The 16246-nt window shown below is 42.3% G+C and overlaps 1 protein-coding gene across 1 annotated transcript in view; it reads left to right on the top strand.

The window, feature by feature from the left end:
- Positions 1–16246, top strand: part of HERC1 (HECT and RLD domain containing E3 ubiquitin protein ligase family member 1) — a 161069-nt gene that overhangs the window by 37230 nt on the left and 107593 nt on the right. Inside the window, exons 12-16 of the mRNA XM_056115813.1 lie at positions 3929–4054; positions 5237–5458; positions 12206–12358; positions 12481–12613; positions 13925–14116. Of these exons, the coding sequence (XP_055971788.1) occupies positions 3929–4054; positions 5237–5458; positions 12206–12358; positions 12481–12613; positions 13925–14116 (826 nt within the window). The remainder of the gene's footprint in view (positions 1–3928; positions 4055–5236; positions 5459–12205; positions 12359–12480; positions 12614–13924; positions 14117–16246) is intronic.

The raw sequence follows: 16246 nt of genomic DNA, 5'->3' as shown, positions 1-16246 counted from the left end.
CCTGGGGTGTCCCACTCGCAGGGCATACTTTCACGCCTCTGAGTTACTGCCCTGCCTCCTTGGTTTTCATTGCTGTGTCTGAACTCACTCAGGTTTTCATTTCCTTTTATTTTCCTGATGTAAACCCTTTGTTCAGTGCTCAGGAGCATAGGGAGTACTCAGTGCAGTGCAGGGGCCCAAGGATGCAGTGCTGCAGCCTGTGTGGTGTCAGGTTGCTCCAGGTCACACGGGCAGTGCTGGAATGCCCATGGCACGGGGGCCAGAGTCTTTCTTCCCCTGTGACCCTGACATTCACTTCTTAAGGCCAGGCCTGCCTTTCCCAGTAGGCTGAACTCGTGAGTGCAGTGCTTCCACCCGTTATGTTCTCTTCTGCATCTGTAGTACTTTATCATCTTACCGGCCCAATATGGTAGGGTCATTGCTAAAAATTGATCAGGTGGTGATTAGCTGCCCAGTGGCAGATCTAAATTATATCTCCTAAAGGCTAGTCGAGGCCCTGACAGGATCCCTAGTTGCTGCCCACAAATGGCTCCTTTGGTCCTGAACGCCCATGATCCCAGAGGCACACAAACCAATCTCGGAATCCAGCGGCTCTTGGCAGAAATGAGTCTGGACTGTGCATTAAGCTAAGGCACTGTGCCACCCCGGGTGGGAAATGGCATTGTCCCTCCTGCCTTTTCCCCCCAGCAGCAAGGTGGCCACCATCTTTCAGAGCCTGTTGGACAGCCAGGTACGAGCTTGCAGTGACGAGACACGTGAGGCCTCATGGGATAGGGGGTGGAACTGATCCTTCCCTCCACCCCCCACCCCCCAATGAGATCCCAAGTTGCCGCCCACGAATGGCTCCTCTGGCTCCTGAATGGCCATGATTCCAGAGGCACACAAACCAATCTCGGAACCCAGCAGCTTCTGGCAAAAATCCCTCCAGATTTAATTAGTAAAATACCAGAAATCCAAATGCTCTTCATAATTAGAAATAGAAAACAAATTATCTAATGAAGCCTTTTCGGCAGGTCTGATTGTTGGGGGAAAATTTCAAATAATAATGGTGGGTCTTTTGTCGAAATATTGAATGTAATCAAAGTAGAGAGAGAGAGTAAAGTGGAAATCATCTGCCAGACAGTCAGGGGGAGGGGTGAGATGGGGGATATACTGGGATTCTTGGTGGTGGACAGTGTGCACTGGTGAAGGGATGGGTGTTTGATCATCGTTTGACCGAGACTTAAACATGAAAGTTTTGTAACTGTCCTCACAGTGATTCAATATAGCACTGTAGCACTGTCCTCCCATTGTTCATCGATTTGCTCGAGCGGGCCCGGTAATGTCTTCATTTTGAGACTTGTTGTTACTGTGTTTGGCATCTCGAATATGTCATGGGTAGCTTGCCAGGCTGTGCCGTGGGGGTGAGATACTCTTGGTAGCTTACTGGGGGGGGGAGGGGCGGAGGAATTGAATCTGGCTCGGCCGGGCCAGTGCGCGCAAGGCAAATGCCCTACTGCTGCATATACAGTAACTACTATATACTAGATTTTCAGGTCATAATTGATTTTATAACCAAAAGGAAGTATACTTCATTCTTCTTTCCTCTCTTTTCAATTCCCTCACCCAAAGGAAACCTCTTTTTTTAGTTACAAGCTCTTCTTGACTTTTTAATATCTTATCTATTTAAACTGAGATCATGAAGTATTTGTATTTCTTTTTTTTTGTGCTCAATTCCCTAAACATAATGCCCCTATGCTCTTCTATATTTTTGCAAATTATACTATTTTCTACATTTTTAAAAGACTGATTCCTTTGCATTTGTGTATGTATATATATGTGCATCACAGTTATTAGTTTATCCATTGACAAACCCTTAGGTTTCTTCCATACTTTGGCTTTTATGAATAATAATTTGTTATGAAGATGAGGATATAGGTATCTTTGATGTAGCTATTTCATTCCCTTTGAATCATACTATAAATGCAACTTCAATTATATGACTGCTATATCTAATTGTATTTGGGGGAGGCCTCCTCAGCTGTGTTTGGAAACCACCAGTTTGCCCCAAGTGGTGCAAGGAGAGGAATTCAGTGTTGGGGATGGAACTTCAACTTTACACATGCAAGGTATGCACTGGGGCCCGTTGATCAAACACCTGTTTCTTTGTAGTCTTAGCTTAGTACAGAACTTCCATACTTGTTGCCAAGATTGATGCTGGAATTAACATTCTCAACAGCAGCATACTGTTCATTTTTCCTCTACTTCTCCAGCAATTGTTATCATTTTTCTTTTAAAAATAGGCAACCTAGGAGGCGCACAGTAATCTTTCATTATGGTTCTGATTTGCGTTTTCCTGATGCTTAGTGATTTTGTACACCTTTCATGTACCTATCTACTATTATGTATCCTCTCTAGAATGTTTATTATTGTCCTTGACCTATTTTAAAACTGTATAAGTGCATGTGTGTTGTTTTATTATGGTTTTGATATTAAGTAATAGGATTGTCTTGTACATTTTGGAGATTATTCACTGTTGGATATACAATTTGTAAATATTTTCTCCCATTCCAGAGACTGTCTTTGATTTCATTTTTGTTGATACTTTATTTTTTCTGAAAACATTTTTGTTTTGATGTATATTCATCATTTTGGCTTTGCTTTTGCTGCCTTTGCTTCTGGCCCAAATAAATATTACTTATATGACTACTGGCAGGGATATCAATTCCTATGTTTTCTTCTAAGAAGTTTATGAGTCCAAGTCTTACATTCAAGTCCTAAACTAATTTCCAATTGATTTTTATAAATGACATTAGATAGATATCCATTTTGTTCTTTTTTTGTATGTTGCTATCCTCTCTTAGCTTTGAGTTAGAGTCTGTCAGTATAAATGCATCAATTAAGACATACACAGATTTTTTTAAATAATTTATTTATTTATTGAATCGCTGTGGGAAAAGTTACAAAGCTTTCAGGTTTAGGTCTTGGTCATGCAAATATCAATCACATTTCCCTTTACCAATACTTATTTTTCACCATGAAGAACCCCAATAAACCCCCACCCCCCACCGCCCCCAATGCCTGTGAGGCAGATGAATTCTAGTTAATACTCTATCTAGTTTGACTAGCCCCATTGTTTCGATAAAAGTTGCACCATTATTATTTAGAGTTTACACCCCCCCCCCCCAAATCAGACATGCTGCAAAAGCATTGTGAAATGATTTGCTTTCTACAGCTGGGTTCAAGAATTAAATGATGTCGCGCGGCCGCAATAGTGGCCGCACGGGTTTGAATTTCTGCTATTTTACTTATTAACCCTGGAAGTATTTCTACTGAGAGTCAGATAATTAAGAGATTGGTTTCTGTACTCTGGAGTCATGGCCGTGCCAGAGAGCCACTCGTGGGGGGCAACTGGTGACCTCGGTAGGGTGTGAAGGATGGGCCGAAATGCCCCCCTTCCCATGAGGTTTTAGTCGCCCCCTCACCCCCGGCTCATACCTGCTGTCCACAAGGCTCCCATGCGGCCGCCATCTTTCTTTCCGAGAGGAGAGGGCAGAAGGGAGCAACACTCTTTCCCCTCTGGGCAGACATGATGGCGTGGATTAATGCATAGTCCGTTCACTTTCCTGCTCCAAACTGCTGGGTTCTGCATTAAGTCCCTGCATACGCAGATTTTTAAAATTTTATTCATTTTATTTTATTTATTTATTGAATCACAAAAAATCTGTGATTCAATAAATAAAATAAATTAAAAAATTTGAACGCGTATATTAAAAAATAAATAAATAAATAAATAAAGGCTAGCTGATAGTGAATTTGCAGTCTTTGTTCTTCACTGCCTTCTGCGACTTCCTTGGCCCTGTAAATGAAGGGATTTTTCATGTGTTTCCACTGGAAAGATAACAGCCAGGCCAACCAGTGACTCTTCTGTTGTGTGTTCTGGTGTCAGGTGGTGATCGAGACTCTCTCTGTGGGCGCAACCATGCTCCTGCCCCCGCTACGAGAGCGTATGGAATTGCTGCATTCTCTCCTGCCCCAGGGGCCAGACCGGTGGGAAAGCTTGTCTAAAGGACAGGTGAGTGTCTGCACGGTTCAGCCAGCTGTCACTCTCCTCAGACACATGCAGAAGCCACACAGGAGGAGCTGAAGCTGACGAGTTGTCACAGGTTTACTCAGTTGGTATATCTGGTTTACACAGTGATATACTCAGGTGGTATATCTGGTCAATCTTGGTGCCTAATGTAATCTGCTGGGGAGTTCCCAGGTTTCTAATGAAGGTAAAACAACAATGGTAATTTATTAAATGATTAAAATTATTACTAGTTTTAGCTTTAGCAGACGCAACGCTGTCAAAAGAGAGACCTTTTGGTTTATTTGTAGTGTACTGAGTTAAAATAGAGGTCATGCACATCTGTTAATTCCATGCCCGGGACATTTTTTTCATTTGTGTGTTAGCAGTTGCTTACTTGAAAGCCAAAGAAAATGATTGTTGGTTATAGTGGAGAGAGGAAGAGGAAGGAAGAGGCAGAGTAGAGGGCATGTGGGGACAGGTGGAGGCACTTGTCCACTCTGGTAGTGGGGTGCAGTGACTTTGTAAATTGTCATGAATATTAATACTTTTGTTACCTAAACTATATACTTCAAAAATGACTATAAAAAGTATCTGGTGTTATGGATGTGCCTTGTTCCATCTTTAATACCTGTCTTTAGATTTAATCTCACGTACATTTAGATGAATTCATTTCTCAAGTAGGAAAATGAATTGTAGAGTTATGACTAAAGGGGAAAAAAATGTTACTTGCTGGCAGTATACTTACGGGCAAAAAACTGTATCTAGATTGCCTTCCAGTGAGTATTTAGCATTAGTTTAGATATCAAGTGATGTAAACATTAGAATAACTAGCTATTGTTGGTAATTTTATAGAAGAATGTACAGTGTAATCTATCTGTTGGCGTTTCCTCCTACTTTACTTAAAGTACTAAAATCGTTAGGCAGAAAATGCCATTTTAGCCTAGCATTTTATGCCTTGTGGTAAAAGATGGAATAAAATACTGTTAAGTTGCCTTTTCACAATTAATAATAGGTTAGCTCTTCCTTTGATTATATACTTTATAAAGTTCATTGTTTACACAGTATTAAGTGGATTAGTTTGTTTTTCCTCACTGTGGTATTTTTGAGTCTGCTGGGAGCCTTTATCTTCTTCTGTCATTTGTTTAAGCATGTTTCTGAGTTGTTTCATGAGGGACTTTTTCTCAGAGAATGCAGCTGGACATCATCCTGACCAGCCTCCAGGACCACACCCATGTGGCGTCGCTGCTGGGCTACAGTGCCCCGTCCGATGCTGCCGACCTGACCTCCACGTGCCCCAGCTACAGCAGCCTCTCGGACCCACCCTATGGCACTCAGGGCGGCCACCCCGACACCCATCTAGCTGAGATCCTGATGAAGACTCTCCTAAGGAACTTAGGGTTCTACACAGTAAGTTGACTGTTTAGTTTTGTAGTGAACGAAGACTTGGAATTTTACATTCTTTTGTTTTGTTTTGTTTTGGTGGGGGATATTCGGGATCACTTTAGGTCAAGTTATTTTGATTTTTAAACACTTATGAAACAAAACTGGATCATCCATTCCCCCCAGAGGGGAAGGTGTGGAAGCGCTTCTGAACATTGCCAGAGTGCATACCATTAGAATCCAGGGCCAGAGCCATACTGCAGTGGGCAGGGCACTTGCCTTCCACAGGGCCTATCCAGATTCGATCCCCGCCACTACATATGGTCCCCGAGCCCACTGGGAGTAATCCCTGAGCGCAGAGCCAGGCGTGATAGCTGAGCCCCTGCCGGTGTGGCTCCCAAACGAATAACAACAATGCCCAAAGAATTCCAGAGACTTCTTTTAGGATTTTGCCATATTCCCCCTGGTATTGACGTAGAATAGATATTCAGAAACAAACTTTTGCAAGAGAAGAATTATGAGGAAGGGATGAGTAGTTAGGGGTGAGATTGGCAGTGATTAAGAACAGGCTGTTCCACAGGAAAGTGCACAGGTGTCCTGTAGCTTTGCTAGTGCTACAGTGCCATCGTCCTTACCCCGGGGTCTCTTCTACCCATCTCTCTTAATTTCTGTTCGTTTTGACTGGTTCTAGTATAAGCCATCAGGTGTTATCAGTGTTCTAGCCCTGTCACTGTTGCTCATCTCTCTGTAGGACATTACTGCTGTAATAATCTGGTTGTATAGAATAACTTTGTTGTATTGGATTGAAGCTCTTCAGATTCTTCATCGTCTGGCTTCTGCTCCATTCCCATCTGTGTCTGTACATGTGGAACACATTTGCTGCTCACTCTTTCTATTTTTCTTTAGATTTGACTGTTCCAGTGACTCTTTTGTAAATCATCTCATCTCTTTTTTCAGTTTTGCAGTATTGGGGGTAGGTACCAGGAAGTGGAATTGCTGGAGAAAGTGGGAAAGCTCAGTTCTTAATTGTTCTAGAAGTCTCCAGACTTTCTCCCAGGGAGGCGAACATGATGTTGTTCCCTCCAGCAGTGGGTAGGGTTCTCTTCCTCCACATGACCACCGACACTAATTGTACTCTTTTATTTTTCTTTCTATTGAATCATAACTTTTTAATTTTTAGAAGTGTTTGTATTTTGATTTTTGTGCCACACAGGCCAGTGCTCAGGGCTTCCTCCTGGCTCTGAGCTCCTGTTGGTGCTTGGGGGACCGTATGGGGTGCTTGGGATCAAACCTGGTTGGCTGTGTACAAGGCAGGTGCCCTACCCATTGCACTAACGGCGCCGGCCTCCGTCTTATATTTCTTTATAGTTTTTCTACATTTCTATGTAATCTGCGTGTGAGAGATTATTTTGTGTCTTCCCTCTCCTTTTGACTGACTTTACTCAGCACAGTGCTCCTATTCGACCCATCGTGGCAAATTTTATTTTCTTTTGTAGCTGAGCACTGGATATGTGCCGCAGTTTCTTTATCCAGTCATTTGTGTTGGGACACTTGGGTGATTTTCAGATCTTGGCTCTCGTGCATAGAGATGCGGTTACACATATGAGCATAAATAAATGTCTTTTCAAATGAGTGTTTTTGAACCTTTGGGATAGATACTGAGATGTGAAGTTGCTGAATCATATATATATATATATATTTTTTTTTTTTTAATATAGGAGTACTGCTATTTATTCAGCCATTGGTTAAGCTGATTGAATTGGGCATAAACTCCACATTACTTTTTTTTATTCAGAATGTTGTTATTTTACTATTATTTTATTGCTATTATTTTTAATCACTGTAATGTACAGTTACAAAGCTTTCCTGTTTGAGTTTCAGCCATACAATGATCATCCAACCCTCCACTAGTACACATCTTCCACCACCAAGTATCCCCCCTCCCATCCCGCCCTTTCCCCTCTCTCTGTGGCAGACTATCTGCCCCATACTCTCTTTTGTATTGGATTGTTATGAATAGCATAAGAAGTCACTCCTGGAATTTAAAATTTTAGGTAATTAGGGTCTGGAGAAATCTCTGCAGCAAGTTTCTCGGTTTGGAGATTCTTTTGTGTGTCTCTGGATCATGGCCATTAAGGAGCTTTACTAGCAGCTGGGGGCAATTTATGGGTATGACCTCCAGAGTTCCATGAGGGGATGAGAAGGACCGGCCCATCCCCTATCCCTTGAGACCTGGAGTTTGTCATCATTGAATCCCCACGTACCTGCACTTCTCATTAGGTTCTGGAAGTTGGCAACCACTGGGGATTTTTAGGGGGCAGGTGGAGGGTTGATGCCAGCCCCTGTCTGAGGTACCCCGGTGAGGTTGGCCTGGCTTAAAGTCCAGAGGCATCTCTGCAGCGAGCAGCTCGGTTCAGAGATTCTTTTGTGTGTCTCTGGATCATGGCCCTTGTTTCCATCTTTTCCAAGGAAAGAAACATTGGCATATGCCCTGCAGGGTGTGCTGGCCTTAACTGGAGCTTTAGATCTCTTTAGATTTATGGTTTTTTGAAATAAGGCCAATCAATGAGCTTTTATAGCTGAGCTGGAGGTGGTTTGTGGATGTGGCTACCATATACCTAACTTTTGGCCATTTAATTTCTTGGTAAACTTGTCTCCAAGTTGTTGGGGTCCAGCCAAAGGCACAGAGGCAATTTTGGGGTATCTGAAAATCTGAAGGCTGCTGATGCACTAACCCCGCAGGTATGGGTTGACCTGCTGGTAGCACCATACCACCTTGGGTCATACTCTTAGTTTAATTCTTAGTTGTTTAACGAGTGTTCAATATTGATTTCCAAAGAGGCTGAACCCACCAACACTTAAATTGCCGGTGATTGGTGCTTCCTTTTTCCCCACAGCAAAGCCATCTTTGGTTGGTTTATTTACCCCTTTAGACATATACCACTTTCATGGATGTGAGATTATGTATTATTTTATTGAGTTGCTTTTCTCTGGTGACAAGTGATGAACAACATTTTTTTTTCCATATACCTGTTAATCATCTCTATATCTTCTCTAAGGGAGTTTCTGTTCATCTCTTTTCCCTGTTTTTTTTTTATGGACTTTGTATTTTGTTGTTTTAAAAAAACTATTGACAGTAAACTCATACAGTAAAGTTTCACACTACAGAATCATCACACAGAAATCCATAGCATTTCTATATGCAAACAGTGACGTAGAAGAGAGAAATTTTTAAAAATTCCATTCACAGTTATGCCTCAAAAGACCAATTACCTAGAAATCAGCTTAACAAAAGAGGTGAAAGACTTATACAAAGAAAAATGCAAGTTCGTACTAAAAGAAATAAGACATAGGAAATGAAAATACATCCCCTATTTGCGGATCAGAAGGCAGCATTGTTAAACTGAGTCTTTCCCAAAGTAATAGATTCAATTCAGTTCCTATAAAAATACAACTTCTTTTTAGGGATATAGAGCAATTGGTGTTGAAATTTTTAAAGTAATAAAACACCCAAAGAGCCAAAGCAAATCTGGGAAAAAAGAAGTTGGAAAAGCTTCTCTTTTGCCACCTTAAAACTGAACTAGGAAGCTGATGTTGTCAAAACAATGTGGTACTGGAATAGAAACAGACTATCAGACTATTCTCATTGTCATACATGCCTCTTGAGGGTCAGATCTTGTATATACTTTTTTTTCTGTACAAAGGGTCAGTGACAGAGAATTGAGTGCCCAGAGACAGCCTCAGGTACATGTGCAGCTAATCTTTTTCCTTTTTTTTCGATTTTTTAAATTCATTAAAAAAATTTTTTTTTATTGAATCACTGTGAGATACAGTTACAAGCCTTCATGTTTGAGTTACAATCATAAATGATCAAACACCCAGTCCTCCACCAGTGCACATTCCCTGCCACCAATATCCCCAGTATACCCTCCCCTTTCCCACCCTCCCCCTGCCTGCATGGCCGACAATATTCCCCATAATCTCTCTCTACTTTGGGGCATTATGATTTGTAGTGCAGGTACTGAGAGGTCATCATGCTTGCTCCTTTGTCTACTTTCAGCATGCATCTCCCATCCCGACTGATCCCTCCAACTATCATTTTCTTAGTGATCCTTTTTCTATTCCAGCTGCCTTCCCCGCCCTCCCCACCCCCCCAGTGAGGCAGGCTTCCAACTATGGGTTCAGCTAATCTTTGACAAAATGGAATGAAGTGGAACATGGAAGCTTCTCAAACAAATGTGAGAAAAATCACCAGTCACGTGAAAAAAATCACCTTAGATGATCTCTTTATGCACAAAAGTCAATTCAAAGTGGATCAAAGGTCTTGCTATTAGACGTGAATCCATAGGTCATATGAGGAAAACAGGCAGAACCCTTCATGACACTGGTCTAGAGGCATCACGATGATTCTCTAATGACTGCCAGCCAGTGGAGGAAAGATACCTACATGGGACGGCAGCGAATCACATAGCTTCCGCACCTCAGAAGAAACCAAGACCAGAATACAAAGAACCTTAGCACACGGGGGTAAAATGGCTGCCCAGCACTCATCTTTAATCTGTTCCATGGATGGCATCTGTTAGGGACCCATTCATATAATCCCCTCTAATCTTATAATTGTACTTGCACACCCTCGGTCATTTCCAAAGTTGATTGTGCAGTTTAACTTTGCATTGTTGATATATGTGACTTCTCATATATCCATGCCTCTTTAGGGTCAGATCTTGTATATACTTTTTTTCTGTACAAAGGGTCAGCATTTTGTTCTGTTCGTTTTTGTTTTAGACTTAGACCAGCAATTGTACCTACAGAATTATCATATTTTCATTGCATATAGATTTGAAACAGTGTTGTTGTATACCCTTTGTTTGGCCACACCCAGCAGTGCTCAGGGGTTATGCTGGCTCTGCACACAGGTATCACTCCTGGCAGGGCTCTGGGGACCATATGCTGGGATAGGAATTGGGTCAGCTGCATGCAAGGCACGTGCCCTACCTGCTGTACTGTCTCTGCAGTCCCTATCCATTTATTTTTTATTGAAAAGTTGTAAAGAATAGCTACTGCATAAAGTAGTATCTTACATCATTAGGTCTAGATAGATGTGTATATGATATGGAAATGGAAATATAACACTGCTTTTGGTGCAGAATCAGAGGTTGTTGTTTAATATATAAGCCCAATTTGCCATGTTCTGAGATTTTTAAAATAATGGTATATGATTTAGTCTTTTGGGGCTTAAGAGCTGAATGCCGACTGGACTGTGTATAAGCAAATTTATTTTTCACAGTGGGTGGCGTGAGGAAGATCAGGTTGCAGGCAGATTTTGTGTCTGTTGGGAACTGACTTTGAGCCATCCCTGTCCTGAGTGTGTCCCCCCTGGGCGTTTCTCTCATGCCTCTTTCTAGGGCACTAAGCCGGCTGGGACCTCAGCACCCACTGCCCTCTCCTGAGACCACCGTGTGTGAACTGAGGTTTCAGCATGAGATTCTGAACATAGTGATGCTCAGTCCCTAGCAGTGCTTCTCAGGAGTCTTTCTCTGGTGCCCTTCCAGAGCAGAGTTCCTGAGATGCTCCAGGAGGCAGCAGGACAGTGGAGGGGCTGAGTGCACACTGGCCTGGGGTGGTGTCAGCACCACTGGGTGTGGCCCAGGAGAGGCAGACAGACAGGGTGTGGGAGACTCTTCCCGAGTATTGTAGACATAGGCTGTCCTCTCTGCATAAAGATGCTCACTGCATCATCTTTATAAGAAATAAAAATCATAAAGTGAGCTGAAATATCTGGAAGTAGGAGACAGGGAATAGAATTTATAACATATATGACACTGAGCATATATGGCATATAAGTCTAAAATTTTAAGTTTAAATTTTTAGTTGATTATGAAAACGGAAAACAATGACTATTAGAAAAGAGGGCTAATTTAGAAAATGCAGTTTTATGTGCACTAGGCACTAATGTCTAAATTTTAAAAGTTTATAAAAATAGAATATAAGTATGTTAGAAAGAGAACTTAGAACTAGAAAATGAAGCATTTAAATGACAGTATCACAAAACAAGTCAGGAAAGAAATATTTCAAAAACCCAGTGATTTCTTTACTTGTTTCGCTAAATGTTAATCACGACTTTAAAAAATACAGTCTTAGTAAATTTTAATGCTAAAATACATTTAAAAATTATTATGAAGTTGAATAATTGAATATGAACACAGGCTCTCAGAATCCTTTGTGTAACTCCCCCAGAGCCTGTAGCTTTGTTTTGCTTTTTTATCTATCTCCTCCCCATTCCTTCCCAACATCCTTTTCTCTATCCTTCACTCCCTCCCTGCTCTGTTTTTTTCCCTAAAGTATTTGAAAGTTGCAGATGTCATGGTGGAGACCCCAAGAATGCATTCGTGTATTAAATGTGTAGTTCTGGGAGTGGGCGTTCTCCAGCAGTGCTCGAAGACCCGGACCCACACCCGGTGATGCTTGAGCTAGTGTTCTGGTGCTTGCACCTGAGGTGTGTGGTGCTGGGCCCTGCGGCATGGAGACCAGCCCACTCCAGAATATGTGTTTCTCAGCAAGGATGTTCTCTTAACAGAACAGTTATGAAGCCTTCTCTGTCCATGGGAAACCAAACTGGAATCACTTGATAAATATCATGCTTTGCCCCCCCCAGTGAGGGCTCAGGGATGCTGATGGGATGAGAGCAGCGGTGGCTTCCGAGGGTCATTTGATCAGGACCTGGCGTTCATTCTCAGTACTCCAGATGGACTCCTCATCTGTATCTCATTCCAGGACCAAGCGTTTGGAGAGCTGGAGAAGAACAGTGACAAGTCCTTGCTCGGCGCGTCGCCGTCCGAGAACAGCCAGCCCGCTCACCTCCACGAGCTGCTCTGCTCGCTGCAGAAGCAGCTGCTGGCCTTCTGCCATATCAATAGCATCAGCGAGGTAGGTGCTGCTGGGTCTCTCCATGGTCTCTCAGGATCTCGAAACCCAGGCGCTGGGGTAAGCCATGGTGTTTTGTCCTTGAACTCTTTCCAAGCAGTAATTTAGGAACTTTTTCCCCTCAGAACTCAAGCAGTGTGGCATTGCTCCATAAGCACCTGCAGCTCTTGTTGCCTCATGCCACAGATATTTATTCACGTTCTGCAAATTTGCTCAAAGAAAGTCCTTGGAATGGCAGCGTCGGAGAAAAATTAAGAGGTGTGTTTGGTACTGGATTTCAGATTTAAGCAGTGGTTTTAAGTCCTTGATTAGCTCTCCCAAAGCCTCAGGGGCCCAGAAGCCCTGACTGACTCTCAGGCTCCTTCCCAGTGAACAACCCTCTGACTGGGTCTGTGTTGATGGTGATAGTTGACCCGCCAGATTCATCTGAAGAGTGTCTGGCATGAAACAAGACGAACTGTAAGACACTGGGTAATAAATACTCAGAAAAGGTCCATTTTAAATTTAGTATAGAGTGAGATTTCTATGTAATTTCTTGACCCTTTTCTTCAGCATTTTCCGATGTTCATCTCTCTCTGAAATGCGCCCCCCCGCCCCCACACTTCTGTGCACTCACAACCATATTTCCTCCTAATTCTCCGACCGTTTCTTAGAGTCATTTCCTGTAAGTCTCTCTCCCTCGGACACACTCGGGATTCTCTGAACTCTCACCTCGGCCCTCCTTTCCCCTGTGACCTGCTGTGCCCCCTGTCTGCCCTCCACGTGCATGGTGTTCCCACGCTGCAGCTTGCTGGGCGTGCGGCCCATCACTCCTGCCTGTCTCTGGTTCTCTCTAGAGCATCTTCTCTCGGTTTGCACAAAACTCAACTCAGTATGTTTCTCCGAAACCAAGTCATCTTTGAAGTTCAAGTACTGAGAAGCTAAAACTGGTCCTTGCTACCTCCCTCCATTCTGTTCTTTAAGAGGCAGCAAAAATACATCTTCAAACTGAGTTCATCTCTGAGTGAATCTGCCCTGCTCCAAAGTACAAGAAAATATTTAAATAAAATTGATTTAAAGCCAATGCAGTTAATAAAAAGACAGATACTTTGAGGTGATCTTATTTCTGTTTAAACTAAACTTTGTTTTAAACACGTAGCTTCCTCCACTAGGATGCAGGCACCACAAGAACAGGAGTTTATAGCTCTTTGTTCATTCCTCGGTCCCTTTGACATGAACGTACGTACCTGTTATGTTGTAGGGACTCACTAAATACTTCTTGAGCAACCTAGAACCAAGGACAAATGGTGAATGAGGAATTTCTAGTGCGCTTTAAGAGAGACAATTATGTCGTCTTGAGTATCTTGGTACAAGGATGTTTATTTTCTTTCAAAGTATCTTGGTAGCACCTTTTGAAAGTGAGTAAATGCGTTAAATAAGTAAATACTTAAATACTCCCCAGTTTAGGTTTTCACAATCGACTTAGTCAAGTTACTGAGTTAGTGGACCCTAGTCTAAGCTGAAGCCACATTTCTAGGTTTTCTCAGCTGTCGGAACAGTGCATCCATGTTGGCTTTCTTGCCCTCGTAGATGTGATATTCGTCTCCGCCGCAGGCAGCATGCTCTGTCAGATCGTTAACTCCCTCCTGTTGCTCCCTGTGGCTGTGGCGCGGCCTCTGTTGAGTTACCTCCTCGACTTGTTGCCGCCTCTCGATTGCCTTAATAGACTCCTACCTGCTGCTGCCCTCCTGGAAGACCAAGAGTTACAGTGGCCTCTTCACGGTAAGCTCAGTGGAGGAAGGAGCACAGTGCTCTGGAGGGAAGGCAGTGAAACAGACCATAAGTGATGAGAAAGATAAGGTTGGTACTCCCTAGAGTTTACGGTCTAAGCTGGCCAGTAAGATGGGACAGTTTTAAAAAGTTCGCTTATGTAATGCCACAAATGGGATCCTTAGTTACATTATCAGTAAAAAAAAAGTTTTTCTTTCTGTGTATTTTATAGGAAATAGAACTCTAATTTTAGGCATGACACTTAGTTTGACTTTTAATCTAGAAAATGCTGATGGCTCTATTGTTCCAGGTAGCTTAAAACATGTCTGAAACAGATCAGTGTGCTTTCCCATTGAGTGTATCCTCAAACCATCACAGACTTTTCATGCCTGAATTTTATTGGTGGGGGAGGGGACAAGTTCTGTGCTTGGGGGTCACTCCTGATGGGGCTCTGGAGACCAGAGGGGTCCCAGGAGATTGTGCCTGGGTCATGTGCAAGGTAAGCAAGCACCTTACCCGCTGTGCTGTCTCTCCCGCTGGCCCTCATTACTAAAATCTTAAAAAAAAAGAAAAAAGAAAGATTTTGATAAGCCCTTTTGTTTTATTGGACATAATTTCAATGATATTATGAAGTGACTTAGACTTTAGTCTTAGTGAGTCGTTTGTAACTTCTTCCACAAAGATCAGTTGGACAAGGTGATCTTGAAGTCCCTGCTCTCAGTACTGTGCTCTACCAGGCGTGTTAGGTTACAACAGTAACATGGTCTAAAGTCTTGTTATAAAGGCTCTCCATCTTTATTCTTGCTTTTTGAAGCATCACAGAACTTGCTAAGATTGACTATTTGTATTAGGTAAGATAAATATTTTATTTTGGATTTATGCATGTTTTCATTGATAATTTTCTACATCATCCCATCTTCTTGTTCTCCTTGTATCACTTTTCCTACCATATGGAGTGCCAGGGATTGAACCGGAGTTGGTTGTGTACAAAGCAAGCACCCCGTCCACTATACTATCTCTCTCTGACCCAGCTGTTTTTCTTGAACTGTTTTATTGATATTTGTTCTCTAAGGGTAAGCATACTTTTTTTTTTCAAAGAACTTAAAAACAATTATAATGAAAAAAAGCATAGATGGCTCTGGAGTGGTAGTATAATAGGTAGGGCATTTGCCTTGCATACAGCTGACCCAGGTTCGATCCCCGGCATCCCATGTGGTCCCCTGCACGCCACCAGGAGTAATTTCTGAGTGCAGAGTCAGGGGTAATGCTTGAGCATCACCGGGTATGACACAAAAAGCCAAAAATAAATAAACAAAAAGCATGGGTATAGATCCTGAGAATTCAGACCACAAAGTATAAAGTATTAACCAGGTGCCTATATCAGCTCCTCTATTCATTTTTAGGGCATAAAAAGCAATGCTCAAGTACTCTAAGATAAAATTTGATCTTGGGGCAGAGAGATTGTATGGTTAACACGATCTCTTGCCTTGCACACAACAAACAGACTTGGGTTAGGGCACCAACATCCTGTATACGCTTGCGAACCTGCTAGGAGTGACCCCTGAGTACCCTGGGAGTGGCCCCCAAGTAGTCCAGCAGGTAAGGCATTTGCCTTACGTGCAGCTGACCTGAATTTGATCGCCAGCACTTCCAGGAGTAATTCCTGAGCGCAGAGCCAGAGGTGACTTCTGATCATTTCCCAGTGTGGCCCAGTGGGTAATTAAAATTTGATCTGGGTAATAAAAAGTATGAATTGAATAACTTGTGATGCTTTTGTCATGTTCTTTTCAAATTAAATATACTCTTGTGTTCAATGTAGCATGTAAGTATAATACATGTAATATGTACATAAAATGTACACAAGCAGTGTTGGGGTTTTTTTGTGTGATATGCGAAGTTACTGCACCGTCATGTCATACAATTTTTTTCAATATTTGTTTTAAAGTTAGTACTTTATAAAGAAAATTCTCCCCTAGGTTCTCTCTCATGGGCTAGGAATTGAATCCATGTGTCCAGTATGCGAGATATACTCTTTACAGTGGAACCAAATCCTTGACTCTTTACAGTGGAAATCCTTATTTGAAGACAGAACTTATTTAATATAGTTTAAATTAGCCCAGTGAATAGAATAAAGTATATAAT

Source organism: Sorex fumeus, unplaced genomic scaffold (assembly GCF_029834395.1).
Source record: "Sorex fumeus unplaced genomic scaffold, SorFum_2.1 ptg000029l, whole genome shotgun sequence".
NCBI lineage: Eukaryota > Metazoa > Chordata > Mammalia > Eulipotyphla > Soricidae > Sorex > Sorex fumeus.
This window is presented reverse-complemented; position numbering and strand designations above follow the sequence as displayed.